Source organism: Gymnodraco acuticeps, unplaced genomic scaffold, assembly GCF_902827175.1.
Source record: "Gymnodraco acuticeps unplaced genomic scaffold, fGymAcu1.1, whole genome shotgun sequence".
Classification (NCBI taxonomy): Eukaryota; Metazoa; Chordata; class Actinopteri; order Perciformes; family Bathydraconidae; genus Gymnodraco; species Gymnodraco acuticeps.
The window spans coordinates 2,651,362-2,674,221 of NW_022990135.1; the positions used below are offsets into that span (position 1 = coordinate 2,651,362).

General features: G+C 41.2%; 1 protein-coding gene across 4 annotated transcripts in view; it reads left to right on the plus strand.

Annotated features, from left to right (window-relative positions):
- The first annotated feature begins 1,642 nt into the window (after positions 1–1,642).
- runx1 (RUNX family transcription factor 1) overlaps positions 1,643–22,860 on the plus strand; it is a 35,824-nt gene continuing 14,606 nt past the window's right edge. For 2 of the 4 annotated variants that reach the window (XM_034216920.1, XM_034216922.1), the window contains exons 1-5: positions 1,643–1,703; positions 6,169–6,251; positions 8,152–9,821; positions 10,827–10,921; positions 20,040–20,158. In XM_034216920.1, coding sequence (XP_034072811.1) covers positions 20,071–20,158 — 88 coding nt within the window. In that variant the 5' untranslated portion in view covers positions 1,643–1,703; positions 6,169–6,251; positions 8,152–9,821; positions 10,827–10,921; positions 20,040–20,070. Of the gene's footprint in view, positions 1,704–6,168; positions 6,252–8,151; positions 9,822–10,826; positions 10,922–18,104; positions 18,271–20,039; positions 20,159–22,860 lie in introns of all 4 variants that reach the window. The other 2 variants (XM_034216921.1, XM_034216923.1) reach the window with 2 other exon arrangements.

The following is a 22,860-nucleotide window of genomic DNA, read 5'->3' on the forward strand; positions in this document are numbered from 1 at the left end:
ATCGGACAAATTGTGGAGACCTCAACCAATACACTCTCAAGTGCATGACAAGACTTATCTGTGTGTGTGTGTGTGTGTGTGTGTGTGTGTGTGTGTGTGTGTGTGTGTGTGTGTGTGTGTGTGTGTGTGTGTGTGTGTGTGTGTGTGTGTGGTAGTCAATATATTTGATTGTTCCAGTCGCTGTATTAGTGGGAAAACAGCAGCGCAGAATTTATTTGAGGGGCCAGCAGACAAGGAGACATGCTGTCTGTGGCTGCACACACACACACACACACACACACACACACACACACACACACACACACACACACACACACACACACACACACACACACACACACACACACACAAACACACACAGAGACAAACACACATGCATTTCTTTCTGTTGCTGTGGTTTCTCTTAGATTGCCCTTCATCCTGCATCATATAACTGTCAATGGTCACAATAGGCACAGAGTCACCTCTCAGTGCTGCAAAAACACGCCGGCTGTTTGTTGCTCTGAGTTATTTTCCTCTTCCTGTGTGAACGGTGTGCACACATCACACTCCATCAGTTGGGCGACGACAGAATTATTATATTATCGCTGATATAGGTGTATGGCAAATGTAAAAAATCATACAGGTTTGACATGGGTTAGCTTCAAGACATACCGCAAAACTCAGGGCACAGAACAGTATCAACAAACTGTGTATAGCTATAAACAGTATTTAAAATATTTCAGTAAGAACCAAAGTAATGGACTAACCAACAGACAGGCATGCAGCTCTATCTTGGCAAGGACATTCTGCCAAAGTACACTTCAATTAGAATCAAGCAAACAAGTGGTGCCAGCAACCAGTCCTCCTGTCTCCACTGGTGTAATACACACTCTCTTATGTCCTGAATTCAAAGTCAGGTTACTTTATGGTGTCCCATGGGAGAACCTTGTTGCATAAAGAACAGATGAAGCAATGACAGAGGGGCTAATGTATGTAGATTGACTATGCTTCCTGTACCCCCTACTGGAATCACAAGCACATACTTTTAAAAAAAAGTCAAAAAAGCCCTCAACACTAACCTTTCACTCTTGGCTTTAACTGTTAATCCTCTACTGTTGCTGTCTTATTTCTACGTGATATGCATTTTTTATTTTATGATAGTTTTATATTAGCGTTTCCAGTATCTGTAAACTTGTTGTAAACAATATCTGTAAACGTGTTGCCTGTTGCATGTTTTTACTTGTTATTTTAAATTAAATGTGTTTTTTAGGAATGAAATAAAAATAAATAAAGTGAACATCCTGGAAGAGATTGTTATGGCCCACTATTTAAGCAGCCCTGTGATGCTAACGACATTCAAGCACTGGTCCAAATACACCACAGAAAGACCTGTAAAACAATTAAATTAAAACGATTAACAAGGGAAAATAATAATTGATGCCTAGGTTGAGAGGCAGAAACAACAGCAGTCCCCAACACTTCCTGCACCTCTTCAGGCACCTCGTGACAGCAACGCAGCACACCTGCGTAAATATGTGCTTATTTCCCTCAAGCTTTCATATTTGTTCATCAGTTTACACTTTTTGTTGATGTTCTTCATGGTGAAACGTTATGTTGCTATGTCATTTCCGACCTGTGGGGGTCACTGTAAACCATTCCATGCCGAGGGGAGACACACACATGGCTAAATGGCTGCTAGCAAACACAGCAATACTTCAAAGGTGAGTCAACAGCACACACACGATAAAATAAATGAGCCACATTACTAAAAACAAGCTAACAAACACACACTGTTTCAATAAAAGTAGATGTGCTGGATAGACCGTGTGTGTGTCAAACAGTGTCATTTCTGTTTTAAATGTAAAGCAGCAGCAGTAAGTAGTTGCTATTAAAGACAACTGTGTTTCCCAACAATTAGCTGGTAGCAGCTCACATTAAAAGCAGATGTTTAAATGGCTAACAACTGGATGTTCCAGTAATACCGAATATCTCTGCCAGGAAATGCTTAACAACATTCCCAAACTCCTGCTGACGGACCCTAGCTTTTGGTTTCATGTCTGCCTTGGTACAGTGGGTCTAAGTCAACTGTCAGTAGCCTGGAATAAAGCTTTATAGACAAGACAACAACAGCCTTAAAGGTATTGATAATAAAGTTAAAAAGAAAATGATTAGTTAAATGTAATATGTCAAACTAAATGATCTTGTTCAATAAAATGTTAAGTTATTAGAGAATATAATCATTATATTTACTTTCCACTACAAAAGTATATGATCTTCTGCATAATAGAGTCAATAATTAAACAACAACTACTAAATATTAAGTACACCATTTTATTATTATATATTTATCTAATTTATTATATAAAATACATATGATATGTTTTGTGTATTTCCTCTGCTGCATAGCCTACAGGGATAAGTTTAGGAGAATAAATCAGATTTTTCAGTTTATTCACTAAAGTGTTCCAACCATACATTGATATCTCCAGCAATGAAGTCTGGGAAATGTAGGCAATCAGATACTGACAATAAAATCTAATAAACACAACTCTGTTAACAGACATAACAGTGTACATGGAGTATAGGTATTGGTCAACGTCTTTTGCATGTAAACACGAATAAAATGCACACACACTTTTCATTTTGGCCTTTTAAACACCACATTGTTTCTTTGAGTTTGGGTTTGGCCGACATTGTGGCGAGCCGCTCACCACAGACCTCTTGGCAGTCAGACTCTGGCCTCAAAACCTCTTTCAACACTGTGGTGTTGTGTGTGTGTGTGTGTGTGTGTGTGTGTGTGTGTGTGTGTGTGTGTGTGTGTGTGTGTGTGTGTGTGTGTGTGTGTGTGTGTGTGTGTGTGTGTGTGTGTGTGTGTGTGTGTGTGTGTGTGTGTGTGTGTGTGTGTGTGTGTGTGTGTGTGTGTGTGTGTGTGTGTGTGTGTGTGTGTGGTGTGTGTGTGTGTGTGTGTGTGTGTGTGTGTGTTGTGTGTGTGTGTGTGTGTGTGTGTGTGTGTGTGTGTGTGTGTGTGTGTGGTGTGTGTGTGTGTGGTGTGTGTGTGTGTGTGTGTGTGTGTGTGTGTGTGTGTGTGTGTGGTGTGTGTGTGTGTGTGTGTGTGTGTGTGTGTGTGTGTGTGTGTGTGTGTGTGTGTGTGTGTGTGGTGTGTGTGTGTGTGTGTGTGTGTGTGTGTGTGTGTGTGTGTGTGTGTGTGTTCCGTCCGTACATCTTCACATACTGTAGGTTCTGCCGGAGCTAAATGACACATTGAGAGCTGTTCGACCTCTCTATTATGGACTTATTTTATTAGACTTATTCTTAATATAGTTTATTTGCTTTGAACACAATTTATCTGCACATAGTTCTTTGTGCAAAACATTTTCTTAATGTAGTGAAGTTCATGCTGCTGCTCTGGCCAAAGCAACTTATAAAGAGTTTGAATTCAGTCTTATTTGTGTACATCTATTGAGGAAATAACATTATAAGAAAAATACAATTAAAGCACATTTGTAGATGTAGGAAATCCGTTTACCTCCTGTGTCCCTGAATTGTGTTTAAATGTCCAATCATTTGACAATCTGATATAGCGGCCACCTGCTGCACTCCTTAGCTCCTCTTACCTGTAATTACACACTGTATAAGAGCGTGTGTGTGTGTGTGTGTGCATGTGTTGCTGATAATTATGGTGTTCAAGGTAGCGTGGCGGTCTTGTGTCAGAACAAGTCTGCTATTAACGCGCCACTGATCAGGTTGCTGCGCGTGTGTGTGTTTGCTTGGTAATTAGCTGCAGCGTCATTGATAGCTTTGAGGTAAAGAAGCAGGGAGACATGAGGAGAGAGTGGACAGATGCAGGAGGTGTGTCCCCTCAAACACACAGCAAACCAAAGCATCACACACACCCACTGCCGGTGTGTGTCCCATTGTTTGACGGACTGTGGATGATCATTTCTATATGACGTCACTTTGGGGGCTAATTAGGGTGACCAGGTGCCAACAAGCAACATGTTGGACAAGCAGACTAACCCTTCTAATAAAACCATTAGCTTTAAATACTAAATGTACTTGGTCCAGTGCTTTTGACCGGAGCTAGCTCACTAACAGTTTGTTGACCGCGAATGCTGCACATCCTGGTGAATGTTTTAGAAAAAAAAAACTCAACCAAAAGTCTCATGCTACATGTTAGATGACTGAGAATGAAGTGTCTCTTGGTTTAAACCCATTTACAAGCCCTACATCTGACTTTATGACCAATGAAACCTATGCATGTAGGAAGGGTTAAATGCAGAGTCTGTGTCCTGTGCATGGAGTGCGATCAAAGGTGTATTCCCTTTTAATCCTTTATGTCTATTCACTTGTATGGAAGTGTCAGCTGCCCTCCTTGATGGCTCACATAGTGCTGATTCTAAATGCATATAAAGATGAATGCATTTAAGTTGTTCCTCTATTTAATAGAACATTAAAGAAGCAGGAGCAATATTAATACCAACACAGAGTGACATATATACTTTGTTGTGTTAGGATGGACAGCATTCCCTTTATTATATCAGATTTTTCTGGTACTCTTTTGAGAGTGTGCGTGTGCATGACGTGTGTGTTTCTGTGTGTGTGTCATTAAGCCATTAGTCCATTAGAGCCATGGTATCACACACTTTGAATATTCCACGTCAAGTAATCTGCTCGTAATACTGTTAGCTCATTTGGGATGTCAAGTCGTAATGTCATTAAAGCCATCACATAGACACACACACACACACACACACACACACACACACACACACACACACACACACACACACACACACATTAAGTGGTAATGTGGCTACTGTAGGCATTAACAACCACATTATACAGTAAGTGTGGCATCCATGTGTTGCTTTTAAATTCACTCATGTCATAAACACAAACACACACAGTCGTCATAAACCTGGTCGTTACATCGTAAGCCTTCACACACACACACACACACACACACACACACACACACACACACACACACACACACACACACACACATATGTTGTGTTCATTAAAGCATAGCCTTTACAGTTGGTAATAATGTCATAAATGTCAAAAACGTAACGTAGAGCAGTCGTCAGCCAGTCGTCAGCAGCGTTAGTCCTCGTTACTGCAGGAGGGCCACATGTGCCCGCCCCTCTCAGAGCTGTATACCCATCATGCTCCTGGTTCCTCGGGGGGCTGTTGATTAGCCAGAGGATGTAAAGAGGAAACGTCCTATTTGGTTACCCCAACAGGCAACTTTCAGGGTCTACTTTCACAAGAGGATGGAGCTGCCTGTATTATCATTAGCACAGAATGGAGACATTTGAACATGGACACTGCATTTATTTGTATTTCATATACTGTATGGGAGAAGTCTTGCTATCCTGTTTATATTCCCCTCGAATAACGTTTTATTAAACCAAATGGTCTGTGTTTTCTCTCCTCCTGTCCTTTCTCTACTCTGCTTCCTCACTTCTAACTGAGTTAAGGTGAACTTTGCGGACTAAAACTTTACTCAAAAGTGCTATGGCAGAAAAAAAACAAAAAATTACCAAATAAACAAACAAACAAACAAAACCTTTAACACACACACAGAAATGCACTCCTGAAATCCACATGGGACCAATTATCACATTTGCCATGCTCTGTTTGCCAACCCCCGATGTGTACACTGACAGAGAGAGAGAGAAAGAGATGCTCACACACTCACCCTCTCATTAGCCTTAGTGTGTGTGTGTGTGTGTGTGTGTGTGTGTGTGTGTGTGTGTGTGTGTGTGTGTGTGTGTGTGTGTGTGTGTGTGTGTGTGTGTGTGTGTGTGTGTGTGTGTGTGTGTGTGTGTGTGTGTGTGTGTGTGTGTGTGTGTGTGTGTGTGTGTGTGTGTGTGTGTGTGTGTGTGTGTGTGTGTGTGTGTGTGTGTGTGTGTGTGTGTGTGTGTGTGTGTGTGTGTGTGTGTGTGTGTGTGTGTGTGTGTGTGTGTGTGTGTGTGTGTGTCCATTTAAAGGAAAACATGACATCTTCCAGAAAGCTTTTATTAAACCATCACAGAGCTTTGCTATTGATCATCATTTACATCAAGTACTCCGATAGCTTTATGTCCACCTTCTCTATGTTCATGTGCAGCTGTCCCGCACACCACCAGGTGTGTCTGATGGAAACACTGCTTCACTTGCATCATCCTTGTGTGTGTTCAGGAGGAGGCGTTTTACTGGAAGAATCCGGCTACTCCTGCTGAATCATCAAAATGGAGGCGATGGAATCTCCTTCACATCTCTCTGTGAGAGACACACACACACACACACATACATTCACACACACACATGTTGTATATGTCCCATGAGTGGTCATAAGAGGTCTTACTGGTCCTTTATGGGCAGTGTTGCTCAGACGATGCATCATCATTGACATCTGTTAGACTGACACACACATGCACACAAGTGCAAAAACACACACACACACACATTCTTCGATGCTAAATGCTACCCTCTCACATGACATCATCAGAGCTCAATGGAGTGAGTATAGTACTGTAGTGGCCAAAATCCCCAAAAGTTTGCCTTGTAACCTTCACCTCAAAAGTTATTGTGCTTGGCCACATGTAGAGCTTGGGCCTGGGAAGCAGTGTCAGACTCGCAGTACAAAATCCACTGGACGTCTCGGTTGCTTTTCAACGTTTATTTCCAGCAAACATAAAACAAAATAGGAAAACAATATGTAACATAAACTTAAACAGCAGACCCTAATAATCTGTCTTTTACTAAGCATAAGGTTGCGTCTGCGTGTCAATGACGGTATTGCTGCTGCTCTCCCGTCACACACCGCACCTCCAACTTAAAGCCCCGCCCCCTTCACCTGAGCAAAGCACACCTCTCACTGAAACAGAAAAATGCATTAATAAAGGTTCCAAATAAATTAAAACAAAATAAACTTAAATGCGGCTCCTACAAGTACTTCTGTTTCTGAAATCTGGATTCAAACGATGGTTCACATTTAATATAGACCGGCATAGTCATTACATATTACAATGTCCTCTTTTGGAATAAACCAATACATTAGGTTTTGGTGCCTGAGTTCAAACTGTCAAAGTTCATCTTAGTGATGCACGTGGACAGCTGGTGTGTTTTGGTGTGTGTGAGGGTGACTAACTGTGCTTCAGTATTTTCTCACACTGCTCAGACAGACGGACTACCAGGAACATCTCCGTTTGAACTTGTTTCCCAGAAGTCCTCCTCGACTCCCTTTGAGTCCATGGGATGTCTGAAGCATTCATCACATCGTCTCTGATGAGGATGAGTATCACTGACTTCATACAAATATAATGTCATTATTCTGAGGTGTTGGCGAGGGAAAGAAGGTCCCCATGTGGATGCCATTAGATGTACTTTAATGGTAAAGCCCCTGTTTGATTTAAAAAAAGAAGGAGAGTGAAATAGTTGTTCATCTTATGGCTAAAAAGGATAGCACAAGTCATGTATCTTCCTGGCTTTAAAGGCTGCATAAAAGAAAAGGGATGTGTTTTTCTGAATTCACTAATAAGTGACAGCGTAAGATTATAGAGGACACAATGTGAGGCTTTGTGGGTAATTCAGTCAGCCATTGGACAGCATCCAGTGTGTCTGCTTCTGTTTGTTGTTTGATTCAAAGGCCACTTGAACTGTTGTGTTTTAGCAGCTGGTAAGAACACACACAGCGACGTGCCCACACACACACACACACACACACACACACACACACACACACACACACACACACACACGTAAGCAGGGTCTGACTTGGTGGGGTTTGATGTCGTGGGAGCTCCGTGGGGTGTAGAAGGGGATGAAAAAAGTTGAAGAGTAGGACGAGAGAGCAGATACTACTCTTTGTTTCCTCACTGCTTCTTCTGGGGACCAACCTCAGGGATTTATTTTACAGCATTTTGAGAGCTAAATGAACTGTAAAAAAAGTTAAATATGACCACGTCATAAAATGATGTCATAGAACAAATCGTGAAAATCTCCTAAACTAGTGTTAACCACATACACATTTCAGGCTTCTGACAAAAACTCAAAAACCCGTTGACTTGGGACAGGAAGTGGTAAAATGCTGACTCATTTCCGGGTTTTAGGATTCACCCCTCTATCAACAGTTAGTTACTGTAACCTTTGAGAATATTGCTATGTTCTCTCTCTCTTCAGATGTTGCCCCCCGTGGCGGTGTCTGACCCCGGTGTGACCCAGGAAGCTGCAGCTGGAGGTCATGTTGTGTCTGGGAGGGGTCAGGGGTCAGCGGGTGAGCTGCCTCCCACTGAGCTCTCCCAGGACAGACAGTAGGACATCTACCGACCAGTCCTCAACTAGCCTCCGTCCTGAGAAACGTAAGCTTTTTTCTAGACACTGTGCATCAGTAACAAACAAATATTTAACATAATGTGTTTTTGCTTTCAGCTGAGCTTAGCACTAAACAGGAAGTGTATTGGCTCTTCTTCAGATGGGTGTCAGAAACCCATATGGGTGTGGGTTAGTGTGTGTGTGAGGGGGTTGGGTGAGGTGGCTTTGTTGCAGTTAGGGAGGGGTAGAAGTGTGTCAGTGCAGGTGTTGGGGTGTAAGGAGGCGTATATTTGAGGGTCAAGTTGCATGTGTTTGTGTGTGCGTGTGTGTGTGTCTCAAAAGGCTGATTATATAGGTAACCAGCAGGTGTTTGACCACACACATATACATTACAATTAAAATGTATTTAACAGGGTTTTCTTTCAGACTTAAGACTCCTGAAGCTGTATACCCCTATTTGACTTCCATTTTTACTGGTTAAAATTGCCCTATTATATGTTTTGGGGGGTTCCCTTCCCTCTAGTGTGTTATATAGGTGTCTGTACATGTAAATGGTCTGCAAAGGCTAAACCTTAGCCTAATGGCACAGTCCAATTAACCAGGCTTATCTACATAGGAAGGTGTTGACCAGCAGCTCAGCCTTTTACCAGAAGCAAGGTGCAGAGGAGTCTTCACAGGGCCCCGTTAAGTGTGCATAGCTTGTACATTTTAAAGTGATAAATATGACAGCAGCTCTCTGTGATGTTTCTTTTTATCAACTGTCTTGGAGCCACAGAATACATTATACAACATGTCAAGTCAGTGGAATTCCCCTTTGAGTATTGTTACTCACATGCATCCTGTATTAAAAGCAACGCAGTGATCAGTTCTACGCAATATAAAACAGCAATGGATACACTTCTCTCCTTAACTAACCTTCAACATGCTCCTACACACACACACACACACACACACACACACACACACACACACACGCACACGCACACTAGTGGTCACAGTGGTCTGACAGTCTGACCTGCTGTGAGGCTTGGTGAAGTAAAGGTGACTCACTCCCTCTGTCTAACCCCGCTACAAACACACAGACCACAAACGCACATATGGGCGCTCACAAACACACACCACAACGCCCTCTCCCTCCGTTTCGCTTGCCCTAACCACAGCTACTTCCTCGGTGAGGACTGTTGGCTGAGGGGGGCAGGTGGTTAGTTTGATTACACACTCACACACAAGCACACAACAAAGCCACAAGGCCAGATTAATAGAAGAGAAAGACTCTTCGGCGACATTGAATGTCAAAAAGCTCATCAGCAAGGAGATCTGGAGAACCACATACTCAATGCTGAGAGAGAGAGGAAGATGGTGACAGAGAGGAAGTGCGGAAGCCGAGCTGCAAGCACGTCCACGGACAGAGAAGACGCCATGTAGAGAAAGGTACACAGAATGAGTTTTGTGGATTATTTTGCATCTGAGTGGACGACTGGGAAAACCAAGGAGCTTTTTCAGCCACCTCTTCTCAGGAGCGGGACACCTCAGCTGGGGTAAGAGTGCCTCGCTACTATTTAAGTCTTTCTGTTTGTATCTCAGAGTTTTATCATTAGAAGAAAAATAAGCATTAAGGGGGAAATCATCCGTGTTCATTTCTATGTAAATCATTTTTAAACTTCTTCAAATTTGACCAGGATGGAGCTGATGCATGTTGGGTTTTTACACATCTCGAAAGACGTTTCCAGTTTTAGTTTCGTCGTGGCAGGAAACACAGCTACCTCACTTTGTCATCATTTCTGCACAAAACTAAAACATAGCTGCACTTGAGGAGAATAAACCCAAAGTGCTTGCTTGATACTCCGTTCTTCTGACCTCCATGCCTGTGCACGGGAAACATAGGAAGGCAGAACAGACATGCTCATCATTTCTTGTTGCACGCTTTTCTTTAGTTAAAATAAAACAAATGCAGTTACTGTAGATTACATATTGTTTGTTTATCATCCATTAACTTGGCAACAGATGTTTTTTTTTTATCTGCTAGCTTGTCTGTTTGATTTTGCATACAATTAAACACCCTACTATTCAAAACTCAAAATGTTCTTATTAACCGTAGCGCCAAATGTTAGTTATCATTCTTTGTAATTTAATTTAAACATCGCTAGTACCAGTTTACTTCCAAGAGGCAGTTAACCAGCTGGGGGTAGTTAGGTCTGGCTCAGGCTTACCTTGGACCAGCCCTTAGTTTGGCTGCTTCAGGCTCAGAAGGCCTTAAACAGAGCTCCTTCCACAAAGGAATGGAACTAACTCAGCATCTGTGTTCACATAATCATTTTTGTCATGTAGATTGTCTATTGCAGTGCAGTGAGTTGTCGTGAACAAGACTTCCTGTAACTGGTGTAGATCAGCGAGGGTTACATGTTCCCTTTCACATACTTCTACGCCCACATAGATGTGGTTTGCGGTTTAGAGATTGGCCATGAATGTTGATGTTGCAACTCGTTGGAGGATCTCCTATTGACCTTTCATTTTCTGTTGTATTTGTGATTTTTCTTACTCAGATGAAAAAAGGTGGAGTCTGAAAAACATCTGAAGAATAATCCTTTCATGGCATCCAACAGTGTCTTTGGGTCATTTTCGTCAGCTTTGATTATAGGTAAGTGGGGTTTTTTGTATGCAAGTGTATGTTTTGGCTGCTCCGTTGTGTGTTTTTTCTGGTTCATTTTTTGTAGAGCTAACGTACTGAAAAGTATACTGTCTATTTAGGGCCAGATTACATTGCAATGTACTATGTGTGTGAGATTGTGTGTGCCAAAGAGCGAGGTGGTCATGTTTGCATTGTGTTATAGTTGGGTTGACTTTGATAGTGCTGGACTCTGGTTCTCGTGGTGGTCGAGCAGGGAGCACTTTAAGTTGCAGCCAATATTTTATTGATCCTTTTAGGATTTTTTATAAATCAGGTCTGCAGGCATTGTCAGTTGTTGGTGGATGCATTTACAGAATTCAGTGTGAGCATATTCAACTGGAGGCTTTAAACAAAGCTTAGGTTTGTTAAGTCTTTCCCTTGTTTTTTTGTTTTTGTTAGGGGAAAAAGTAAATGCATTGTACTGAGACGTGACAAAATCAAGTCAAACAGCACATGTGGTTAAACCATCTGAATCTCTGTGGTTCTCAACTCTGATTGGTTTCCACCTCCTACAATCCTATTGGTTGTTTCTCAGTGGCTATGGCCTCACTCAACTCTCCTCCAATTTGCACTTCCACACGTACTACTAACAAATCTACTGAATGCACGTTACCTCTTTATCTCTATCGTCGTGTGTGTGTGTGTGTGTGTGTGTGTGTGTGTGTGTGTGTGTGTGACTGTAGTTGTTCCCCCGTTGAGATGATCTGCTCTGACTACAGTCATTTAAAGTTTTTCAGCTTTACTTTTAGCTTTCATATTTCTAAATGTACAAAAATTGTTACTGAATTGATCACAATAAAACATCCACACACTGTTATAGGCCAACATATCTGTCAAACCTGTAAAAAAATAATTAAACAACATTTTTGTTGTGTTTTTGTATGTGTAGAAAATGAATCTGTTGTGAATCAAAGCTGTGTACTGAACTTCAACTAATCTGTAGATTAGAAGAGATTTCAACTGAATTCGGACTCCAGAATAAATAAATATAATTCAATGAAATAAAAAAATTAAAAGATTTTTAAATAGTAATATTACAATAAAAGTACTTCTTGTTGTTACTTTAAAAAATATATATTAAAAACATTGTAATCTTTAAAATAACAACAATAGTCTGTATTTTTACTTTTCTCCATCAATGTAATTTATTTTACACACTTCATATTTCCTCCGTCCCTCCTTTCCCGCTCCATAAATTTCATATTTTTGGCTGAAGACACTCCACTCCAACTTGTTTTTGTACATTTCCACCCGCTTGTTGTATTAGCATTGTTCCCTTCTCTCTGTTCATATATCAAACTGCTCCGGAGCTGTTTTTCTGTTCTCCGGAGTCCTTTTTTCTTTAATTTACGCCTCTCGTTACGTGTGAACCCATCGTGTTGCGTGCCACTCTCCACTTGTGCACATTGTTGGGCCGTGGTGTGCGCCTGTGCAGATTCTGGTTATCTGGACGCTGCACCTGCACACAGAGACAGCAGCTCAGCGTTATCAGGAGACGGCAAAGAGAGGCAGAGGAAACTCCACAGGTCTGCCTCTGCTGATTTTACAAGAGATGATGCTGACTCTCAGTGTGCAGCCACAGAGCACTTATACAACCTCACAAACACTAATATATGAGCTTTCTGACATTCATCAGTGTCAAAGCGCAGTAAATAAGAGCGGTGCAGTCACTAACAGGCTCCAGGGTCAATACTGCTGCAACTAGCTATGTTCTTCATTATTTAGGATATAAAGGTGACTAACAGTTCCAAAGTAATGTTGTCAAATCCCATGTTCTGTAGGACTAAAACGTATAATAATAAGAAATTGATAGTCATAGAAATATCTGTACAATTATATTATTCCATTCATATAAAATGTAATTTCATGTTTCTTATTTTCACAATAAGAGGGTTTGTGAAATGTTGTGAGGCTGTTTCACTCTTTCAAAATGTCTGTTGGCTGTGTCTGTGTGTGTGTTTTGTAACAGTCAGAGAAGATAGTGAAGGAAGAAGGAAGCAGAGAGGATGTGTGTGAACGAGCGACCGTTGGAAAGACAAGGCCTCGCATTCAACTCACACTCACACACACACACACACACACACACACACACACACACACACACACATGGTATCGCGGTTAACTTGCAGGAAGTAAATCTACAGTGCATTTTAGTGGGTTTTTCACAAGCAGACGTTGATACACAAAGTGTGTGATTAACTGTAATATGATAGAGGAACCGTTCTAAACTAATATTTGTCCATGCAAAATTTGAATGTAGACATGTAACCAAATGACCGGAGAGAGAGAGGGAGGATCAGTGTGTGTGGTGCCCAGTTTTGCATTTAGAGAGTATTGGTTAACCAAGCTGGTAAACCACACACACCCACATTCACACACACAAAACTACAGCATGACGGGAGCAAAATATGTTCCACTTCTGCAGATTCACCACATTTCTGATCGGCTCTGATAATCTTTGGGTTCCTTTGGATGTGGTGCCCAAAAATGTTTGGATCCATGCATGTTGACTGTGTGTGTGTGTGTGTGTCTTTTTGCTCATTTGTCCAGCTGTGATCTCTGACTTATTTTGAAGCCTGGGAATAAGCATAGCATGCCTTTTTATATATACATGTTCTCCCTTATTACACACACACAGAAACACAGAAACACACACACACACGCACACACACACACACACACACAGTGGCTCCCATGTGGCGTCCTGGCCTCACATCACACAGATGGGCTCTGCTGTTTGATCTCCGCACCGCCCCCTGCTAAAAATGTTGACACTCACTTTTATCGTAGATTAGCACATATTCCGTATAAACAGACAGAAACAGTGTGTTGGGGACTATTTTAAGCGGCGGATTAATCCACATTTGGTAGTGTAGAGAGTGTATGTGGCCGCAGGGCGGTGTGTGTTTGAGCAGAAATAAAATGTGTGTTCATGTTAATTGTGGCCCATTGTTGATTTTTTTACACAGAGGGAAAAGATTGAATGAAGTTAAATCTACTACAATAACTGCAGATCAGTGTAATAGGGTCTATTTGTCTCCATCCCTCCTGTATGTGTGTGTCCATGTCACATGCAACACTGCATTCTCTGGGTAAGAGTTTAGCGTTCCTTGTCGAGCCTGTTTCCCTCCTCCACTTCTCCGCCATCAGCTGCAGCAGGAAGACGGGGCTCCCATAAAGATCCTTTCATTTCCTCTCCTCTTTTTCATCTCTCCTTCCTTCCTTCCGACCGCCCTCCTTAATCACTTCAATGTTGTAATATCAAAGAGTTCTGGATAGTGTCTGCACTGGTGTTTGGTGAGATTTGACTGATAGTTTCACACATAGATATTTCTTTGAAGAAGGGGATAGATTTCATTACAGAGATCTAAATATTGTTTCAAGTGCTGCCGATTTGAGTTTGAACCAAACATCAATGAGAGTTCCTCAATGAATACCCCACTTGGCGATAAACCTCATTCTGATTCCATTTTTTCGTGTGTGTGCATGCATGTGAGTTGTGAGGGGTACCACCAGCTAGGCCACAGAACCATAATAATGGTAAAGCTGAACCATACCACAGTGTGCTCCCAATCCGAGCACACCAGTCAATGCCATGTCCAATGTGTGTGTGTTTATGTGAGCGGTTGAGTGTTACAAGTGTTGGTCAGTGGTTAGCCTTGCAGTTGGGTTTTGACATTGACAGTTTTTCTTGCGCTTTTACAATAAACTTAATATGTTAGCATTGTTGGTTTTAAAAATGGCGTCACCAATCTCTATTTTCAGCCGCCCTCTTTGCTTCGCTACAGTTCCCCGCTGATTTTAACCTCTCCCGAAGTTACGAGAAACCGCCAACAGCGAACAGCCATCGCACGATCGATGGAGCCTCTGATCATCCACAGCTTTTCCAATGTTTCCTCCAAACCGCACTGCTTCGCCCTCAGCCTTAATGGGCGAGATGGCGGGTGCGTGTCTGTAAAGTCTGGTGGGACCGGGTCCTGTGTGAGTCGAGGCGAGGTCCCTTCAGCCCTGTGGTTAACGAAGAAGCCATGCAAAGAGTCTCCTCACCCTTTTCTCACTCCTCCTCACCCCCTTTCTTCCTTCCATCCCCATTTGTCGCCACATTGTGGTTAACAAGTGAATGCAAAGTGTTGTCGTTATGTGTGTGTATGTGTGGCTCGTACCCATTAGCGCCCTTCTATTCTCTATTCTAAATTCCGCCCAACGACTACGCCTTCTGATTTATTCATTGGCTCGTTTGGGACTCCTGTGTGTCCCCGTGTGGTCGGCTGCAGTGAGTCTGATTGGCTGGTTCCTTCCACTTTGGTGATCTATTTCTGTTTTCCAGAACCTTCGAGCTAACTTGGCATGCAAATGTGCACTCACATAAACACACACACACCCTACAAAAAGCATAACGTAGCCAAAGCCTGAGGGGTGTGAATGGCTGATTAGTTGATTGTAAGTCTGCTTCTCTAACTGTCACAAATGATCTCGGCCATGGAAACACTCATTGATTTTTTTGGGCTGTCTTGAGTGACTGGCATATTGAAGTGCATGTAGTGTGTGGCTTTTAATAATGAACATTGTCTTGATAAACCTGAGCCAGAGACACACTGTTAAAGTCAAGGTAAGAATGTTCCTAGACAAAGACCAGCATATCCATGAAGTTATTCCCTTTGTTTAGTGATAGCTAGTGTTTTCACACTGAGCTCAGATGGTTAACATGGTAAATATGCTTATTATAACCATCGACAGTAAGCATTTAGCTCAAAGCACCACTGTCTCCAAGTAGCTGCTAGCTTGGCTGAAACCTGAGCCTTTTGGAAAGTTAAACGGCTGTGTGTGATAAAACAAAATGGAGCTTTAGGCCTCCAGCACTGGATGGATGAACTGTTCTGACACCACATAAGATAAGATAAACCTTTGTTCATCTCTGTAGGGTAATTCCTCACATGTGCTACAGTTTTAGTTTCTCTTAGCCCATCTGTTTCTGTTGGCTTTTGAACGTCACAGATATTATAAGTCGCACTTTATTTACTGTCTGTGTCAATCCTCAAATAGAGTTTTGGACATTTGTATCAGTCCACACAACCTGCATCAGTGTGAGGCGTGCGTCATTCAGCTCTTCAGGAATGGATACTGATGGGACCTCCTTACAGTAAAGCTTTCTGATCAGTCGTGAGGTCCATATTCACTGTCCAGCCCCAAGTGTGTGCATGTATGTTAGTGTGTGTGTGTGTGTGTGTGCGTGTGTGTGTGTGTGCTTGCTTGCCTGTCTGTGAGTTAAAAGTTTCTGCTCTAATACACCTGCTCAGCCATTCAAACTGCACTAAACACAGCCTGAGGCACTTCTGTCTTCCTCTCTCCATCTCTTTCTGTCATGCTGTCTCCCTGCCTCAGAAACACTGTCTCACTCTGCTCTGTCTATTTCCATTTAGACATTTCTACGATGAAAGAATGAACATTTAACTAACTTTGACTGTGTGCATGATTGAATAGGTATCCCCCCCTCTCTGTCTCTCTCTTCCTCTCTCCCTCTGTCTGTCTCTCCTGCATTTCTTGTGTCAGAAAATCAATTTTTAGTTTAGCAAGAATAAGCCCATCTTCTCTCATCATAGAGGCCGGTTGAATAATTCAACACACACACATGCACACACTTTTTTTCACTTCAGGGAATTTTCACTTAGAAAATGTTTAAGACATTATTGGACCTCATAGGTCTACCAACAATTACACCTCTTTCCCAGTATAATCTTTTCTTGAAGAGGCTCAGTAACAGCTGGCCAAGTTAGTAATACATGTGTTTATGTATTGTTGACCATTGCTGGACCTTTGTAGTGTACAAAAAAGCATTTAGGAAAAGAGTATATAGCACTGCTCTTGATTCAAGGACTTTTAATGGTTTATCAACTATGGAAGCATAGTTTGCAGTAAAGACTGTCGCTGATTGGTCAAAGCCAAAATGTCCTGAATGCAGGCGCTGCCATTTTGCACTTTTGACATGATTTCGAGCTGGAATCTGCACAGAAGTCCTCGGGTCCCACCCAATCGAGCCAATGACACTCAATTTGTATCCATCCTGTTCCCTACCCCTCTTCGTAGGTTATCCATGGATGACCTTTGCTGACCTTTGCTGACCACCAACCTTTTCACCTCTTCCTCCATCCTGCAGAAACACTGAGAGCTTTACAACAGCTCCCCTTCGTGGTTAATGCCGTAAAGCAATGCCCCTCTGTGCCATAAAGTACAGTCACTAAGCGGCACCATGCAGTAAATGGTGCAAGTGTGCACAATTTAAGTAGGTGTATGGTAGAGACATAATATACTATAGTTTCTGCAAATGAGGCACATTAATGCTACATGCTTTATTTTTGTGAGTGTGTGTGTGTTGGGGATTATATTAATCTTAAAAACAGGATGATTGAAGCAATGTGTGTGTGTCATTGTGAGAGTCTCCTGTGAATAACCTACTGTGTGTGTGTGTGTGTGTGTGTGTGTGTGTGTGTGTGTGTGTGTGTGTGTGTGTGTGTGTGTGTGTGTGTGTGTGTGTGTGTGTGTGTGTGTGTGTGTGTGTGTGTGTGTGTGTGTGTGTGTGTGTGTGTGGTGGGTGTGTGTGTGTGTGTGTGGTGTGTGTGTGTGTGTGTGTGTGTGTGTGTGTGTGTGTGTGTGTGTGTGTGTCATTTGGTGCTGCTGCTAACTGATATGTCAGAAAATCAATTAATTACTTTTAAGCGGCAGTTAACTGCATCCGCACAATACACCCCATGAATTATAGACGAAGTGTGTGTGTGTGTGTGTGTATGTGATAGAATTGGCTGCTCTGTTAACTAGAGACAATTGCGAGCTCCTCCGTCACTGATCAATTGATGAGAGTGCTGTGATACAAATCAACTGAGTGACTGAATTGACTATATCTATCGCTCTCTATCCTTTTGACTGTGTGTGTGTGTCACCATGTTCATCTTACTTGAAAACAACAGGACTGCAACCTTTAACATTCATGGTTATTTTACATTTAGCGTGTTTGTGTTTGATTTTGCTGTAGTGAGAATGCCTGGGTATTTTTGATAAATGGTATTATTAAGACCTAAGTGGAATCATTTTATAAAGTGGTATAAATAATTGTTGTTAAAAGTCAAAAAGTCTCTCTCTCTCTCTCTCTCTCTGCCAGCGGCTGTCTGTCCCTCTCGTCCCCTGAGTTGGGGCCACCCTGAGGCCAGTGACAGTGGCATGGCAATGATCAATACCACACACACACACACACACACACCCGCATGCTGCCACCCTTGACGAGAGATCGATGGAGGGATAGATTTTTACTTCTGCTTTTATCTCTGGTACCTCATCAGCACCTTAACACCTTCAACATCCTGCTTTTCAAGAATATATGAACATGATAATGTATCTATATCTTTGATTTGTATTAACTATTATTTAGAAAGTTAAAACTACAAGGTTACTGAGTTGAATTTGATGATCAAATCAGATTCCAAAATCCTTAAATGTCTTGCTTTGGTGGAAAGCCTGTTTCACAAACGTATAAAGAAATGATTTGTTTTGTACAATAGAGCCAAATGGACATAATGCAATTACAGTCAACAATATAGGTTTAGTATACTATTATTCTAAGTTCAAATCACTTAATCACCTAATAGCGATATTGTTGTAGTAAAACCAGTATTAACAAATCATCATTGTTACACACACGCAAACACACAGTCACACACACACTGTTGGTCTGAGTTTGCGGAGTTGTCATATGTCGCACACACAGATTCTTTGTCTGAAGACACAGAGGCAGTTTTGTGATGATGTCGGCAGCCAAAGAGCCGCTGAGAGTTGTGTGTGTGTGTGTGTGTGTGTGTGTGTGTGTGTGTGTGTGTGTGTGTGTGTGTGTGTGTGTGTGTGTGTGTGTGTGGTGTGTGTGTGTGTGTGTGTGTGTGTGTGTGTGTGTGTGTGTGTGTGTGTGTGTGTGTGTGTGTGTGTGTGTGTGTGTGTGTGTGTGTGTGTGTGTGTGTGTGTGTGTGTGTGTGTGTGTGTGTGTGTGTGTGTGTGTGTGTGTGTGTGTGGTGTGTGTGTGTGTGTGTGTGTGTGTGTGTGTGTGTGTGTGGCTAATGAGAACCACACAACCCTCTACTTTAAACTCTAATTTGAGTTATTTTGGACATTTTGTTAGTTGTTAGCTTGTAGGTAGCATATAAACAAACCAAATGAGCAACATGCTAATCAAAATGCACTCATATCCAAATGTTAAAACCAAAAGATATGGAATATAGCCAAAACAGCCACTATCTATCTTTCTTTCTTTCTCTTTCTATCTACCTGGCTGTCTGGCCAAACAAACTGTGATGGTTAGCCACCTTTGTTTCATCTCTTCACATATTATGTCGTGTTCTCAACAAAGAATGGCTATCTTTCACAAGCTACAACTATGTATATTAATCCCATTTATTGAACACAGTTTTTAAAAGAACAAACAAATAACTCAACAAATGGCCAATGTGCAGGTTCAGTGCTCGTCAAACAAACTCATATCACTCAAGTGTGTGACCTCAATTTTCACCAAGAACTTCCGAATAGCAAGGAAGAAGGAGGGGGACGGAGGAAAGGAGGGAGGGAGGAAAACGGGAGAAAATCATTTGAGTAGCTAAATGAAATTAGCAGCTTTGAAGAGCCCGAGGGCAAAGTGGAGTCGTGTCCCCCGTGGCTACGCTTTAGAGAAGGAGGGAATGAATTCAGCTTGACTGGCTCCTCTCCTCCTTCTCCTCTCCCTCGCTTTAACTCCCTTATTTTTTTTCTATTTTTACTAATATGTAGGGTGAGATGGAAGGGGGGGGAGTAGGGGGGTGATGTGATGAATGAGGCGTATAAAAGCCGTTTGGGAAGGTGAGAATAGGGCTCTTTCTTCGCCGACAGTCTTTAAAGTGTTCTAGTTGACTTCCAAAGTTGGACTTACCCAAAGTAGAAACAAATAGTTTGTTCCTTGTCTTTGCCTTTTTTCTTTTTCTACAAATTCCCTCTTACTGTTCTTACCTCTTCGTCTTATTATTTGTTCCCTTGATACCCTCTTTTCTCTTCCCTCTGGGTGTTGGAAATTTGGCTCCAGCTGTTGCTGCTTCTGCACCCAGGATTGAGGCATGAACCCTGGGGCATTCTCCAGCTCTGGCCCCCTGTCCTGGGCCATGTACCTGATGAGGAAAGGCCGGACAGGCAGCGGACTCTTTGGTAAAGCTAACTCTTCTTGACACCTCATATTCACCAAAATCAATATCTGGTTTATTCAAATTCTCTGTTTTACTATGTCCAACTCAATGTTGCTTATTTCATGCTATGTTGTAGAAGAGTTGCCTTCACATTATTCTGGCCACAATTATCCTGTTCATTTTCTGTCATTGTTCTGAGTAGCGTGTCGCACTATAATCCTCAAGACATTTGATATGCACTTCTTTTCTTGGAATATTTTACTTTAGTTTTCCAGCACGAACGACTGATAGAGACAGTGCAATGTTACACGGTGAACTGAACTTAGGACTGTTGTAGTCATCTTTCCTCTCTGTACTTTTCCATACTTACCAAATTCCTTGGATTTGTAAGACTTGTCTTGGAGATAGTATATTTCCTATCCGTACTAGAATCACCCCAAGCTCCAGGAGACTTCTTCTGGAGTTTTAAGCATTATTCTGGTAGTTCTCAGACAGGTTTTAGAGGTCATTTGGGTGACCTGGAGTTCTTGATCTATGTATTAAATTACAATATCAATATTCCTAAATCTACATGCTGCTTATACTCAGTTAAATTGTTCATTGGGTATATTTTCTATTTGGTATATATTTAATTGACCCACAAACAAACAACAAGGTATTTACTGAGACTGATAATATTAGGGAATGCTGGCATCAATAACTGATAGGCAATTGTGACTGTGTATTGATTATGGATCAGAGTACAGCTAACATTACAAGGCAGTGGGAAACGCTGGCGGAGCGAAATCCCACTCCCTTCCCTCTGTCGCGGCTTCTCTTTTTTTCTTGTTCATTTCACTCTTTTATTCACGTCTTATATTAATATAATCTCAAATTATTTTCCCCTTGCATGACTAGTTGGACTCAAATCTTAAAAGCATCCAATCCAATTTAATTTTAGGAGATCAAGTCAAGCAAAGCATTGAATTATGAAATGATAATAATGAATATAAAAGAATGGTGGCATCATTTGACCACAAATAACCATCAGGGTATATGTGTGTATGATGTTACACGGACGGCTATATGAATTGCTCACAATTGCTTCTATAGTATCAGTCTTTATTTGGCATAAGGCCTCACAGATATATAGTTTCAAAGCATCCTTCAGTGTTCCTGAATTATTAATAAGTGTGGTTATATGAGGAATAAATGTCCAGTGTCAGATGTAATGTCACTAACTTTGATGAAATTGCAGGCTGACAGAAGTGCTTTAGCTGCAGGTTTAATATTGTGATTGTAGAGAAACTGAAGAGAATACAGTGAGGGGGTAAGCATCTGAATTGATCATAACAAGTAAAAAAGCACAAAGAAGCCTTCGATGAGGAAGTGAAAAATAGATATTTCCGGGGGCAAATCACGTCACGTCCATCTGAGGCCGAGACCAGAGTGCAGGCGTTTACATTTTTTATCATCACCCCTTTGGCTACAGAGGGACGGATGCAGAGGCAGACTGGCGTTTCCCTAAAACTCATCCGACAGCGTGTTGAGCTAACTCAAACTGAACTGACTGAATCCAGAGTGGCTCTCAGGCGGGATGAGCCTTGAGATTGTTAAATTCTAAATCCTTATCTTAATTCTTAAAATGAACGATGAGCAGGGAGAAAACAAAAAGAGCATTTTATATATAAAGACAAAACAACGCTTCTTAAATTCAATATGAATGAATATTCATATATATATTTTAACTTTGAACGTGCAAATTAATTTTTGAATGTGATGTATTTCCAGTTTTCCTGAATTAAGACAGAGAGTTTTTGTTATTTACTAAATGTAAAGAACCTAGTTTAACCTTAAAATACCATTCCAACAGTTTTCAAAATGTTCAGGTTAGTCTGAATTGTTTCAAATAAGAAATAATGGTTGTAATTATTTGAAATGTAAAGCACATTTATTTATGGTATTTCAACTGAAAATCCACTAAAGAGCTTAGCCATTTTACTTTGAGAAATTAGTTAATGTTGTTTCAGTCTCTCTTTAAAATCCAAAGTGCATCATTTAAAGTCATTTATTTTAAGGGACACAAATGCATTGAAAAAGGGATTCATAAAATAACAATTTCAGAAAAGCATGGCTTAGGACATGTCTTTTTTAATCAGGCATATTGTATTTTTGGCAAGTGTTTTCTTCCGGGTTCAATGACAGTTCTCTGTCATAGAACCGTTTCTCCATATAATCACAACAGGAAACATTTTTAAATAAGCTGATCCAAATCAAATCCACAGACGTAATACTTACTTCATTAAAATGTTGCACCCACTTCTATGTGAGTTGAAAATATCATCCTAATTGGGACAAAATATCTAAAACAAACGTAATCCTAAAACAACATAAATACACCTTCGAAAATGTTGGTCAAAAACAACACCAAATATAACTTCATTTTTTAACATGGAGTTTGGTGTAGGACTTAGATCGCCTACTGCCCCCTGCTGTCTATATCCGGCACTGACAGCCTGCAGCAGATGCACTTGTTTTGCATAGTTTTAATCAAGCGACGGCATGTAGTATTTCGAGTGGAAATCTTTAAGGATGGACTAGGGTAAAATATATTTTACGTTTTAAATATGTGGATTAACATAGGGAGACATTTGGATCTTTTTTAACATAATTTTGAAATGGTATTCAATGTAACTGAGTTATTTTAATGCTGCTCAATCTTTCCTTTCCATGTCCATTGTGTGC